At 37.2% G+C, this 14,146-nt stretch overlaps 1 protein-coding gene across 1 annotated transcript in view; it reads right to left on the bottom strand.

Moving 5' to 3' along the window:
* Window positions 1-525: 525 nt before the first annotated feature.
* LOC124621817 overlaps window positions 526-14,146 on the bottom strand; it is a 524,408-nt gene continuing 510,787 nt past the window's right edge. Inside the window, exons 17-22 of the mRNA XM_047147256.1 lie at window positions 12,795-12,968; window positions 12,223-12,462; window positions 9,904-10,041; window positions 5,739-5,867; window positions 3,495-3,812; window positions 526-594 (exon numbers count right to left, since the gene is read on the bottom strand). Of these exons, the coding sequence (XP_047003212.1) occupies window positions 541-594; window positions 3,495-3,812; window positions 5,739-5,867; window positions 9,904-10,041; window positions 12,223-12,462; window positions 12,795-12,968 (1,053 nt within the window). The 3' untranslated portion in view covers window positions 526-540. The remainder of the gene's footprint in view (window positions 595-3,494; window positions 3,813-5,738; window positions 5,868-9,903; window positions 10,042-12,222; window positions 12,463-12,794; window positions 12,969-14,146) is intronic.

The raw sequence follows: 14,146 nt of genomic DNA, 5'->3' as shown, positions 1-14,146 counted from the left end.
AATGGGAATCAAAGTGCATTAAAGCAAACTTATATTTTTTTCTTTAATTCATTTTTTTCAAAGCAATATGTTAAAGTAACTGCAGCAGTGTGGTGGTTTCTGCTGATTCATCCTTTAATGATACTAATTCTATCAAAGCCTCTTACATTAGAAAAATTTCTGTGCTCGGTGACTAATTGTTAAATAGGGCACTTAATAAAAAGCACTTAGAGCATTCGAGTATCCATGAAAAGACAAAGGAATTATTTGAGAATTGTAACAACAGTAGGTGATTTCGTGCATCTGTCTCATTGACAAAACTGCTACAGGCAACTGCAGTCCATATGAGGAAGCCAGGACACTACATACACACAAAACACATCATTTACACATGATCTTATCATGTCTCAGATCCTTATGGACGCGAATACATCTCTCTAAATATATTGGCCCCCATTCATAATACTTTTTCCTTTGGCTTCAATGACAGTTCTCAAATTCTGGAACATCATGATCTTGACAAACTAAAGTTTTTTTGTTTTTTGCTTTGCACACAAATATTCATATTGAATCCAAAACTCCACCAGTGAGCATTGCTGCATAATGATTGAGAACCTGACAAGAAACAGAAAACGTATATTAAAATATTAGTGAAAACATGAAAAGAAATCAGTTGGTTAAGTTACTCATTTACTAATCCTTAAAAACAAAGCAATATATGAAAACTACAGTCGAACATGATAAGAAAATTCTACATAGCAAACAGACCATGGTTAGCCTAATGGCAGCAATAAAATGAAGGTTTGCTTCAAATAGAAGACAGAGAGCAAAGGTGTCAGAGAATTTGCTTGACAAGGAACAGCTTAATTTACGGTTGCATCCACAGATTATCAGCTGACAGTCTTTATACCTTCATACGTCTGTCTCACTACTTTCTACTGAAGATGCAAAAGATTGCATTTGAATGTGTATCAGTAAGATTTAGGCAAGAATATGAAATTTCAATTGATCTCCTCCACCCCTCCCCTCTTCCCCCTCATATTATTCAGTCTGTCAATGATCCCATTTTGTGCAGGTCTTTTGTTCATGTTATGATTGCTACCAATTGCTGATCAGATTTTTCCCCATCTTTTTTATTATAATTTCATTCTGAAGTCCTTATCCTTCATCTGAGCAGCTGCATTCACATTTGCAGAAAATGTCAGGTAAATGGGTGATGTTCATGTTCACGTTATATGTATACAGTGTTTGGCACTCATGGAGATGCATACAGAATAGCTTAAGTGGGGATGGAATGCCATCTGGGGTGATGAGGGAGGATTTTGGGTGAGATATCTGCAACCTCATAGCATAATTAGAAGGTGATGAAACCCTGGTGAGGGGTATAATTGAGTTTGTCAAAGAATGAATAATATTGCATTATAAAACAATGAAAAGTCCAGGTTGGAATATTGACAATATTATGCAAAGGATAGATTGTTACTCACTGTAAAGATGATATTCTGAAATGCAGACAGGCTTGATGAAAAGACTGTTATATATAAGCTTTCAGCAAAAGCCTTCTTCAGAAAAGAAAAATGCACAAACATTTGCACAAGCAAGCGCACCTCACACACATGAGCACTATCTGTGGCCGCTCCAGTCAAACTCTGCCAGAGTGGCCAGGAATAGCAACCATGAGTGTGTGAGGTGTGCTTGCATGTGTGAATCTGTGTGCTTTTTTCTTTTCTGGACAAGGCTTTGGCCGAAAACTTACGTGTTAAAATTTTTTTATCATATCTGTCAGCAACTCAATGTGTTATCTTTACAGTGAGTCACAATCTATCTCTTTCATAGTATTATTGCATTTAAAGATAGTTAGTGTGTGTGTGTGTGTGTGTGTGTGTGTGTGTGTGTGTGTGTGTGTGTGTGTGTGTGTAAGGCCTTGTTGGCCGAAAGCTTATTTTGTGACAGTCTTTTTCTTGTGCCTATCTGCGACTCAGCATCTCCACTGTATGGTGCGTAGCAACTATCCTTTTCATGATACTGTTACATTCCATCCTGAATTTTCCACTGTCTGAAATCAGTGATACTGTACCTGAAAGGCTAATGTGATTTCTGGATTTGTTGTGAGTTTCTATGTAACACTAATCATTAAATGATATGTGAATAGTTGCTGTTCTTAGCTTTCTTAGTATTGTTAAAACAAATCCTAATAGAAATATAGCAAGAGGAGAAATTGCAAAGATTATAACTGTAAGATTTAATAACTATTTTCTACTCTCTCTCATATTTTAGAATATGGTCAGCAATTAATCACTATGGCTAATTTCAGATTGGATAAATGGAATTAAATGGCTTCTTAAACAGGTAAGTTTAGCTACATTCATATGTCTCATGTTGACAGCTGTATTTCTTTTTGGTACCGTCAAGGATGTCAAAATTCTAACACCAGCAATACATTTTCTTCTTAATAAAATTATTGTTAGTTATAATAAAAACCAGTTTCCTAAGAACTTTGCTTAACCTCAATAAAAGACATATAATAATTTTCATGTTTACTCTGCTGATTTAATTCTTTTTCATAGGAAAGTCTACTTTTGTGTAAACCTGATGATGGACTTTGATGAAGAGGCTTATCATCATACAAACTTTAAGCAAGCAGTAATATTGGTAAAAACAGTCATTGCTTAGTATAATGGAGGAAGCAGCTGCTTTTTTTAAGCTGTCCTGCAAATATTGCTTTGACCACTATACCTTTATAAGCAAAAATAAATAGTATGTAGCAGTTTAGTGCTACTTAACTATTAACACAGCATGCAAAATTGGTTCCTAACACTTCCTTCTCTCAATTTATACATTGACTTTTTCTAAATACTTAAAAATGTTCCTCTTCATGGAAGCCTGCATGGAACACAATGAATAAATGAATTGTATCACTTCAAGTTTTTTATTCATCCACATTCTAGTTTTGCTGGAGGATGGAGAGTGTTTGCAACAGCAGGATAAAATGGGTTTTGACAGGTAAAAAGCCAATGACACAAGACAACTAAGGCCAAATTAGACTAAATATTGGCTGAGGTCAGTTGGTGGCTTAAGTATTTTGAACTTGGCACTTATAGCAGTTGATTCATAATCGGTATTATGGTTTCCACATTGATTGACGCCATCCGTTTGGCATAAGCTCATAGTAGTCTATTTTGCTTCATTTTCTTCTCATCCATTATGAGTGCCCTGACTGAAGTTGCCATCAAGTTGGATACTGCAGAAAAATTGTTTAACTCACTTTCTTAAATATTAATAAATTAATAATTCTGCTATTGCAAATTATAGATTTTTTTTGTAACAATATTTTCCTTGGTCACATTGTTGAGAAGTATTTATCTTCAACAGCACCATTCCAGATGGCTAGTAATTCCTTATAAATCAGTATTCTGTATCCATGACTCCTGAACCATACACTTCAATATTTGATTTTTGTCAAGTGTAAGCAGCAATAATTTGGAGGTATAACATGTATCTGAGCTATGCATTACCTTATATATAAAAATATATTGTTCCTTGGTCTTGACTGCTCCTGCTCGATCCCTGCGTAGGCGATATACACAGCGTGGCACGTCTACATTTCGTGTTCTTTCAAATTCACGAATGAGAATGTCACAGGCAATGACGGTTCCAGTGCGTCCTGTGCCCGGACTGCAGTGTACAACGTGTGGTCCAGGTGCATTACGCATGTGAGATCTTGCTTCTATAAGGAATGCAATCAGTGGGCTTGGATCCTCAGGCACTCCCTGTTCAGGCCAGCTAGCAAACCACATGTGTGTTACCTCTCGCCAGAGGTTGGACTCTAGATTCTGCAAAACAAAATGAAACATTTGTTGCAAATGAAGAAAATAAATAAATTTAAAAATAGTCAACTATTTGACAAAGCTGTAGCAGAATAATGTATATAGTATCTATTTATTAATTAAAAAACTTCCTGGCAGATTAAAACTGTGTGCCCGACCGAGACTCGAACTCGGGACCTTTGCCTTTCGCGGGCAAGTGCTCTACCAACTGAGTGTTTCGGTAGCTCAGTTGGTAGAGCACTTGCCCGCGAAAGGCAAAGGTCCCGAGTTCGAGTCTCGGTCGGGCACACAGTTTTAATCTGCCAGGAAGTTTCGTATCAGCGCACACTCTGCTGCAGAGTGAAAATCTCAGTCTGGTTATGTATTAATTACACGAGACGAACTGACAATCTGTAGCTTTTACAGGAAGCAAGTACTGCTTTAATACATAAACTACATAAGTCACACTTGTTAGCAATGTACAGGTGGAACATAAATGGATTACAGTTTATGAACAGAATACGAGTTCTGTTCACGTGGACACATTTTTCTCATGTTTACGTCCACTTCATGAAGAAACCGTTCAGTGGTGATTGTACTCACAATTGTAATGCTCTTCTTTAAGTCCTATGTTGTATGAGACTACTAGTATAAGCCATTTCTTAACATAAATTGCACAACAAATATAACCGAGGACTATATTAGTGACTGCAAGAGCCATAAATCACATTAAATGAAAACTGTTGTCAAAACACTCATGGAAAGTCTGCATAATTTTATTCTTTTGTGACAAATGGTACCTCTTTGCTGTAATGGCACTCACCTCCTCTGACTTCAAGAGAGAAGAAAGGTACTAAAGTGAATATGGAGTAAAATGGGACTGTTCACTGAAGTTTAGAAAAATGAAATGCGCATATAGTATATTTGGTTGGTAATCCCCTTCTGAGAACTTAGGCTGCCTTGAGCAAGTCTTTTTTATTTGAAACCATTTCAGTGACATGTGCATTGATGAGGATGACATGATGGTGAGGCTGACACACACACACACACACACACACACACACACACATGCTGAATGGAGAAAATCCCCAACCTGGCTGTGTATCAAACCCAAGGTCCCACGTTTGAGAGCCAGCAACGCTAACCACAAGACCGAGAGCTGCTGACACTGAAGTTAGAAGTAATTCAGTGAGAATAAGATATAAAACATTGATCAACAATAAAAAGTTGTTGCTGTTGAGAAAAAAAAAACTTGGCAGTACAGAGAATCATGTAATTGTAACAATGATTAAATTAAAAAGAATTGTTAACTTGATATACATGACTTTGAAATTGCCCTATATTTTTGTTAAGATAATTGACCTTGCAAGCTTCACTGGAGATAAGTAATTTAAATGTCAGAACGGAAAAAAAGAACACTTTTCAAACAATTGATATCAAATCTACCAATGTTTATTTTGCATTAAAATCACCATGAGGGCATCTCAGTTTGTGCTGTCACTGTCTTGGTGCCGTGAAATACAATTACATCTTTGGTAATTCATTCCAAAGGGAAGCCACAAGTGAAAAATAAATAGTGCGTGAGAGAACAGTCATTGGAGACCAATTTTTGAGTAGTGGATAGACATACAAAAAGTAGAAATGACTGTGAAGCAGAACAAGAATATTCTGAGCAACTAGTCATCTCTACTTTTTACATAATCACTCACCCATCAACATTTTGTCCTAAAGAGTCTGTCATCTCTTAAGTTTTTTTCCATTGGTGTGTAAATTGGATAGCTGTTGATAATAGTGCAGATTGACAGACATAACCACAAAAAGTATGTTATAATAACTGCAAGAAGCACTTTATTAATTGCAAAAGACTTGTAAATCCTAATTATGTACCTAATTACAACCTTTAAATGAATGAAATTTTTATTTGTGGTCTCTTGCAATGCTTGAAGTGTATACCTTTATCTGAAGTGTTGAAATTACATATTTTTCTTTCTCTTCTCTCTTTTTAAGAGTGATCTGGAAGTCACCAAACAGTCTGTGACAATCAAGCACTTCTGATGGTGGAAGATAATCAGCACATTTCTCCTGAAAGAGTAAAGAAAATATTAGTTGTTAACATTCAGGGAATTATTGAGAAAATATATCGTTAAGTTAATGGTCATTTCTACACATAAGAAAAGACATATAGAAATTACAGAATGATTTAAAATTACAGATTATGAGTAAAATAGAATTTCTATTCTAAGGCAGAGAGGCAGCAGGAACAATGTCTCCTGCTAGGTGCCTAGGCCTATACACCACAGTGTGGGCTGCCTTCACTGGATGTTGAACTGCACCTCTCCCATAGTCCCACAAAACTTTTCTCCATTTAAAGTGTACAAACTACCAACAGCTGTACCAACATTTTGACAGCTGGTGTCAGTTCCATATTGAAAAGTCTGTTCCATGCAGTTAGTCATCTCCGGTGACAATCATTCCCAAGTGCATTGTGCTGAAGGTCTTACCAAAGCATTGGCTTACAGGCACTACCCTCCAAATCTTGTCTACAAACAGATCCCCCACCCATATCCAACACATGCTCCTAATTCTCAAACCAACCCTTGAACAAGCTTCAGTCAGTACCCAGTATCATTCCAGTCTGGTACAAAAAAATGTGAGAGAAGGCACATTTATGGCCCACTGATTAGAGTACTTTTTTTAAGACATTCAGTATGAATTAGTACCAAAGGACAAATAGAATACAGCATGCAATACTTTAAAAATATTCTATTTTTTTCTGGAAAACTTCAAATCAGGAAAATTCAAGAAAATTGTCAATAATGTAATACATTAGTATGAAAAGCTGCAATGTAATATGTCAAAAATATGTCACTAAAAATACACTTTTTGCAATCACACCTGAATTTACTCTTATCATTAGTGGTGTGGGCAATGAACAGGGTGGTCACTGTCATCATGAAATTCCACACAAGGGCAGAAACAGTCCCAAAAGAGATTTTCTTATGGTATTTGATGTTTTTGTTTTCATTTTTCTGTTTTTTTTCTGCTTATGTATTGTAATGTAAGATATAAACAACATTATGGCAACAATTAATCAAAGTTTATTCTTCTTCAGCATAAGAGTGAACAACAGATGAGACCACAGACACAGAAACTGATACTAGCATTTGCTGAAAATAAGTAAGAACTCAATATTAGATTGAATGCCTGTTGCACAGCACTTATGGAGAACTCCAGTAGACAGCATGACATATAGTGCACAAGGCATGTGGCCTCTGGTAGCCAGTCCAAGCGTATGCCGTTGGCAGAAAATTCAAAGTGTAGCATGCCACCGACCTGGTTCTGTGGCACATATTCAAGTATTATATACAGGGTTACAGCACACCTCCCCTGGGGGAAAGGACGTTCTGCCACTGTGGGCACTGGGACAAATGCTGATACACCCATGGCCTCTGCAGCAGATGTGGCAGGCAAGGACAGTGGCAGCGGAAGGAGATTCCTGGCCAGAATTGGTGAGTAGGGGCAGAAATATCATGGCCATGGACACACAAGGCAGCTGCTCCCTCATGAAGTGCCATTAGAGAGGACCAGTGACAAGGGCTCTGGCTGCATCTCAATGTCCATTTTCTCAATACAGTGAAATGGTCCCAATGGTGAAAGCTCCGGCCACTTGGTTGGGGACACCAGGGATACTGGTGTGGAGGGACCCACATGCGCCAGCCCAGCAGGCAGCAGAATCACTGGGGAGAGTGAAGCATTGCAGGAAGGCCTGGCAGCAGGCATCAGAGAACTGGACCCTGGAGGAGAGGCCCGCCCCCAAGATACGAGATATTTTGCACCCTGTTAAAGACGACATTGTTCTTCGGGTGCCTGGTGTGTATGGTGTACCCTGTGAATGTGGCACCATGTGTATTGGACAAACAATTCACATGGTTGCAGAGTGTTGTACTGAGCACAAGTGCCATATTAAAACAAAGTGAGCTTGACAAGTCAGCCATAGTGGAGCATTGCCTGAAAAACAGACATAAAATACAGTTCGAAAATACAAAAGTGTTGGCTCATGCATCTACATATTGGGACTTTGTTATAAAGGAAGGGGCCGAGATTCGTTTAAACAACAACAATTTCAACAGAGTCCAGGGATACACACTCAGCAGGGCATGGGGGCGGGTGTTGGACATTGAAAGAAAGCAAAGACAGATGTGCGATGCAGGAGGGGCAGTTTCAAACATGGTGCCTGCCCCTGGCACTACCCAGGTAGACTTATGCACATGCACCACATGGGTCGATCTGATTGGCTGCTGATGATGCCATTATGCCTATATAAGCGAGAAACTGTAACAGCCCCGGCAGTCAATGAACTCCTGATGACGATGGCGGAGATGGCCATTGAAAGCTCAAGGATATTATTCAAACTGATGCAGCTAGAAAACCGAGAACATTTTATTCATGTATGCCATCACAAAAGACTCCAAGGACACATTTCTATTCTCTTTTGCTTCCTTGAATATTCATAGTTTTCTTGAGGTAATTTCCATTTTGATAGAATTACACATCAGACATACCCATAATAACTCTGATGGAATGCTAGCACTTTACACTGATGATACAATATTAAACAATTAGGTATTACAATGTGGTACTCTACACTATAGCTCATATGTGTGTGTGTGTGTGTGTGTGTGTGTGTGTGTGTGTGTGCGTGTGTGTGTGAAAATGCTAGAAGCATACCTCATGATGGTTGTGGATAGTACCAAATGTTGATTATCGTGACTGTTTCTTCATGCTCCAAAAATCTCAATAATAATTAGACTCTTGCAGTCAAATAGTGCTGAGCATAGTTTTATTTTCTTAGCACATATGTTTGGTAATTGTGATGATATAAAGGGATTGTTGTTTTGAAGATCAGTGAGTTGTGAATGAATTCCTTGTGAAGTGCGACAAATAAACACAGAAAACAGTGAAATGGTGAAACTTGTTACAGTGAGTGCCTTTTGAAGAGAAATTCATTCTTCAGTGTATGAGGAGGTTAAGAACTAAGCAGAATGATAAGAAAGCATTATGTCCTGTTACCATTCACAATCCCATGAATGCCATCTCCATGCACAAGGTAAACAAGTGAAACTCAGATCACTGCTTCATGGTAGGAAATGTATCACAAATCATTATAATGAGTCAGGAGATTATGTTAATCATTCTAAAACAAGAGTTTCAAATGGAAGAGCACTATCTTAATATTACAATTTTTAAATCACTCAGAAGAATGGAAAACAGGTATGGAGAAGGGTGTTTAAGTTCAGAAGGAATACTTTGAATTGTGAAGTGTAAAAGTATATTTATTTTTTCAACAGAAATTTATTTGGAAATGAATCAGTGAACTTCATTGTCATATCCTGTAGACTTATGAGTCTGGAAAAAAAGGCACTCAGAGACATCTAATTGACACCATGGGATTCCTTACTAAGACTAAATGATAATACATGATCCTTAGGCCTCTATTTCAACAAGAACTTAATTTGGAATTGCCATGTTCAGTCCTCCTCAACAGAAGCCCTTTATTGAGACCTTTCCCATACATTTTGATAATTACATAGAGTTAAGACATTGTGCGCTGTAAAAGAAAGGGCAGACTGAGACTTACATGTACGTGTTAAATTTTAAGAATGTTACACTGCAAGGAAAAGTAACTATTAAACATATAGATATAAGTACACTCTACCATTGCTAAAATGCAAAGTGCAGGTAACATGAAAATATTAGTTATAAAACTGTAGAATATGTTATAACACAAGTGAGCTGGGAGAAAGTTATGTGGTAGATATTGGGGTAAGGTGTTCAATATTGTGTTACTAAATTGGAAGAAGCACTTTTGTAAAAGCCATAATCTAAACTGAAATGTGAATAACTATCTATGTTTGTAATATATTCTTTGGAATTTGTAATACAAATGTGAGAAATAATGAATATAATCAACTGGCTTGAAAAGAGCAAATGAATTCTTCCAAACTGTGTGACCTCCTCCTTCAAAGTGTGAATAGAAAGTTACATGTGCGGATATAAAGAAAGATTGATTTAGATTTAGACACATGTATAAAGTAATTCAGAAATTTGTAAAACTCACAGAGCCACTCTCAACCAGGTTGCAGATCATCAATATGACTTTAGTCTGTTGTTCCCAAACCATACGCCAGAAATCTGTTATTGTTGACTGAAGAGGTGCTTGGCAAGCAATATAGAATTTCTCTTCATTATTTGGACCCTGGAAAAAAAAGGATTATTAAAGAAATAGTCTATAACATGCATAATTTATTAATGAATAAAAATATTGGTAACAACGTCTCTATACAACTTAAGTTGGGTACATTTGTTCATATAATATAAGAAAGTAGAGCAAACAGTTACAATTGAAGAAGCATTAAATTTTTATAATCAGAATAGTATCTTTCATTATAGAGAAAGTAAGAGAGATGTGTAACAACAAAATGAAAAGAATAAATGCTACTCACCAAATAGAGGAGACACAGACAAAAGAAAAAAGATTGCCAGATACCTGGATTCTTGTCAGGAACACCAGCTTTCCTGAAGTGCATAGGAGGAAATTCTTCCAACAATATATCCTTTTTGCTGTACCCTGCTGTCCTCAACTTTTGCTAGTCCCTGTCCTCAACCTGCTTATCCAATTAGCTGCTCCCAGTCCAGCACTACGTACACCTTCTATCCTGCTAGCACACCTGAATAGTCCTTTCCCCTTTGCTGCTTTTCTCTACATCTAAATACATACTACAAAAGCTATAGTATAGTGCATCACAGAGGGTATCTTGACCACTACTAGACATTTCCTATTCTTTTCCACCCACAAATGAAGCAAGAGAAAAATGACTGTGCCTCTGCATAAGCCCTAATCTCTCTTGTTTTATCTTTAAGGTCCTTACGCAAAATACATGTTGGGAGCAGTAGAACCATTTTTCAGTCAGCTTCAAACAGCGATTCTTTAAATATTCTCAACAGCATTCTGTGGAAAGGTCTTCCCTCCATTGATTCCCATCTGAGTTCATGAAGCATCTCCATAATACTTGCATGCTGTTCAGCCTACTGGTAACATATTTAGCATCCCACCTCTGAATTGCTTCAGTGTCTATGTGATGGGCCACACTAGTACTCTCTATACATAGACTCCTTTACAGCTTTACAGATGAACCACACTCTCATCCCCCCACCGCCGTTCTCCTGGCACTGCACATTGCAGCCTAGTATCCTGTCACCCAAGAGATCCCCGAACCTTCCCATAGGCAGCACTAGCATCTTCTCCTGCCCCTGACCCTACCATGTTACTCCTCACCCTCCCAACCTCACACCTCTTCTGTACCCCCACTATGCATCCCAGCAAAGACTGCTGTTCATTTCAGACACAGTTGCAGTCAGCCCTTAATGCCCAGAAGGGGCAGTGGTCTTACCTCAGTGTGAGTCATGACTCTGTGAATGTGTGTGTGTGTGTGTGTGTGTGTGTGTGTTTTGTTTTGTTTGTGTCTGATGGACTTGGTCCAGTAGGTAATAATATCCAGCAGTCTTTTTTAGTACTCCTGTCTGCCACTCAGTGCCTTCTCTATGAAGTGATTAGCATCTATCCTTTACATATAGTTGCTATCCCACGCTGGATTTCCCATTGTTTAAAAAAAAAAAAGACTTATGTAAGTTGTGAAAGGTGGTGCAAAAGTGGCTAAATTAAAGCCAGCAGCAAAGGCACAGGCTATTAGAAACAGTTAGGACTGAAACCTGAACAGCAGATTACAAACAAGAATATCTCTTCTTCAGTACTTTCGCAAAACTTTAGCTGTCTTTGATTATAATTTTTTTTTTTTTTTTTTTTTTCATGTAGTGCAGGGGTCTTAGCATATGCGTGCCTAAATCTCTCTTCCTCTCAGTTTCTGGTTCTAGATGTTTAGAGTAATCCATTCAGAAACATATCATACACTTGCCCAGGGAAAAATATGTAACAACATACGACCTGAGAACACTGCATAAGGTCACAGTATTGTGACAATATTGTCACAATATTGTGATCTGAGGTGACAGTCTTTACTGATGAACATGGAACATGTTGCCTGTGCAGTTCATGCTTGCTTTTGGAAATGTAACCAGATATTTTCCTTCTTTAATCTAAGGAAGCGAGGAGTAACTAGTGTACTGTGCACCAAAGACAAGATGGATTATCTGCTAAGTTATAGTCCTGAAATTGCATTCATTTTACATCAGTACAATGGATGTGAGTGCACTCAAGTCAGTGCTTGATAGAGAGAGAGAAAGTAAAATTTGAGTAACTTACTTCAGATCATCAGTAGCAGCGATACTTTACTCACTCAGTTACTATGATAGACTTTATATAAGTCACAGTATGAAACATGTAAATATAGACATACTTCCAAATTCTTTTACTTCTTACCCTGACATAGTTGGCATTGATGTAATCTGAGAGGGGCTCCCCTTCTTTTGCAGTTAAATGTACACGAGTCTCTGGAAGAGGGATGACATTAGAATATCGATTCTTCACATCAGCACCATCTGGGAGTTCATCTGTTGTAACTGTAACTTGTGGAACAGCTTCAAACTCTTCTTGCAGTCCAGACGTATCAGAACTGAAATTTGCCAAACCTGCAAAGTTCATTGGATGTGAAGGAGAGTTCTGAAAAATAAAAAAGATCATTATTATTCTTGGCTACTAATAAATTATTCTATATTTCATGCATTTTTAATTAATTTCATTAGTGTATCAATTTCTTGAGTCTGTATCACACTGAGGATTTAACCATGTATGTGATATGTACAGAAGATGACATAACAGATTCTCAGTAGGTGAAACATGAACTTGTGAGTGAACATGTTTGTGATTGCTTTTTAAAGACTGTAGAATGAATCTGCCCAAGGCTTTCTTCTTCAAAACTGAACAAATCTTGTAATTGTTAAGAAATATAACACAGTAAAAACAGAACAGTAAAATTGCTGAGAATAACTAACCGGGTCATCAAAAGCTAGATTTCCATAGGATCTCTTTGATGATCTGAATAGACCTTTCCTCCGTGACCTGACACTGTCGTAAACAGAGATGCTGTCAACACTATAAGCATCAAGAGATACTGGAGTGCAGCGTTGTCCATAGTTGAAATGCTTCTGGCGGCGCCTTACATAAACCTTTTGAAGAAAAAGAATATATAACACATTAATGGCAAACAACTGGTTTTAAGATATTTTACTTAGTAGATTTCTGCAAATTCACTACAATATTTCACAAAGAGTGAAAATTTTTTATTGTTCATCTTCAGGAGAATGTTGTGAGCAGTAACAAAAAATATAGAACAGATTTCATTTCTATTTTCAGTTTAATCAACAGTGTATTCATAATATCTATAGAGCAGCACGCTCTTCCGAATGCAGGCTATTATGTTTATTGACTCTAGGGATCTGTATGTCTTCTAAATGGACTTGTAAGGCTGCCGATCTGCTTACCTTATTTGAAGTCATATCTCTGGTTCAGTAGATAATAAAACAGATGCTAGTAACAGTTTTCAGTAAATAAGGCAACACTTGAAAAATTAAAATACAGCCAGTATGGATTTATTTTAATAACAACACAAATGATGATCAGCTAGAAGTTCACAATGGCCATTTATTTTCACAAAATCAGATTAATACCTTATATAGACTCATTGGAGGCTGATCTATTTATACAAGTGGCAAATGCAAATTATTATTGTGGTTATAAACCCATAACTAATGATTTGCTGGTGGTCAACTGATCAAGAGTCACAATAAGTGATTAATTATTTATGATCAGAGGTGATTGACACTGTTAGGCTGTAATTGATTGCCTGAGACATTACTGGCAACTGACTGAACTTGAATGCCTTGAGGTGACCACTAGAGCATGCCTGAGTGTGTTATTGTCCAAGCAGGTAATTTTTTACAATGCATTTATAAGATTTTCAGATGCAAAGTATTAAAATTTTTAATAATGGCATAAAAGGCAGGATATATATGTAATAGTTAATACGCATTTAGTAAAGTAAATTAAAGTCTGTGGCACAAGTCCTTGACTGGGATATTGCACTAACTGCAGACAAAGGAAAGATTTTCTTTGCCACAGCAGTAGGAGGGTGAGGGTGGCAGACCCATCTACCCCATCATTGCTTATCCCTGGGAAAAATCTTCAAATATTATTCAAGAAACTAAATCTTGAACTTGAATATTTCATTAACTAAAACACTTTCCTTATAATGTTTTTATAGTCAGAAAAACTGGGGCTTCAAAATGGTCATGCTGGAGCTATGAAGGCTTTTCATTATAATATTTGTTTAATCTTGTGTTTCTTA

Source organism: Schistocerca americana, chromosome 7, assembly GCF_021461395.2.
Source record: "Schistocerca americana isolate TAMUIC-IGC-003095 chromosome 7, iqSchAmer2.1, whole genome shotgun sequence".
Lineage (NCBI taxonomy): Eukaryota > Metazoa > Arthropoda > Insecta > Orthoptera > Acrididae > Schistocerca > Schistocerca americana.
Note: the sequence above shows the minus strand (reverse complement) of the source record. Positions and strands in the feature narration are given on the sequence as shown.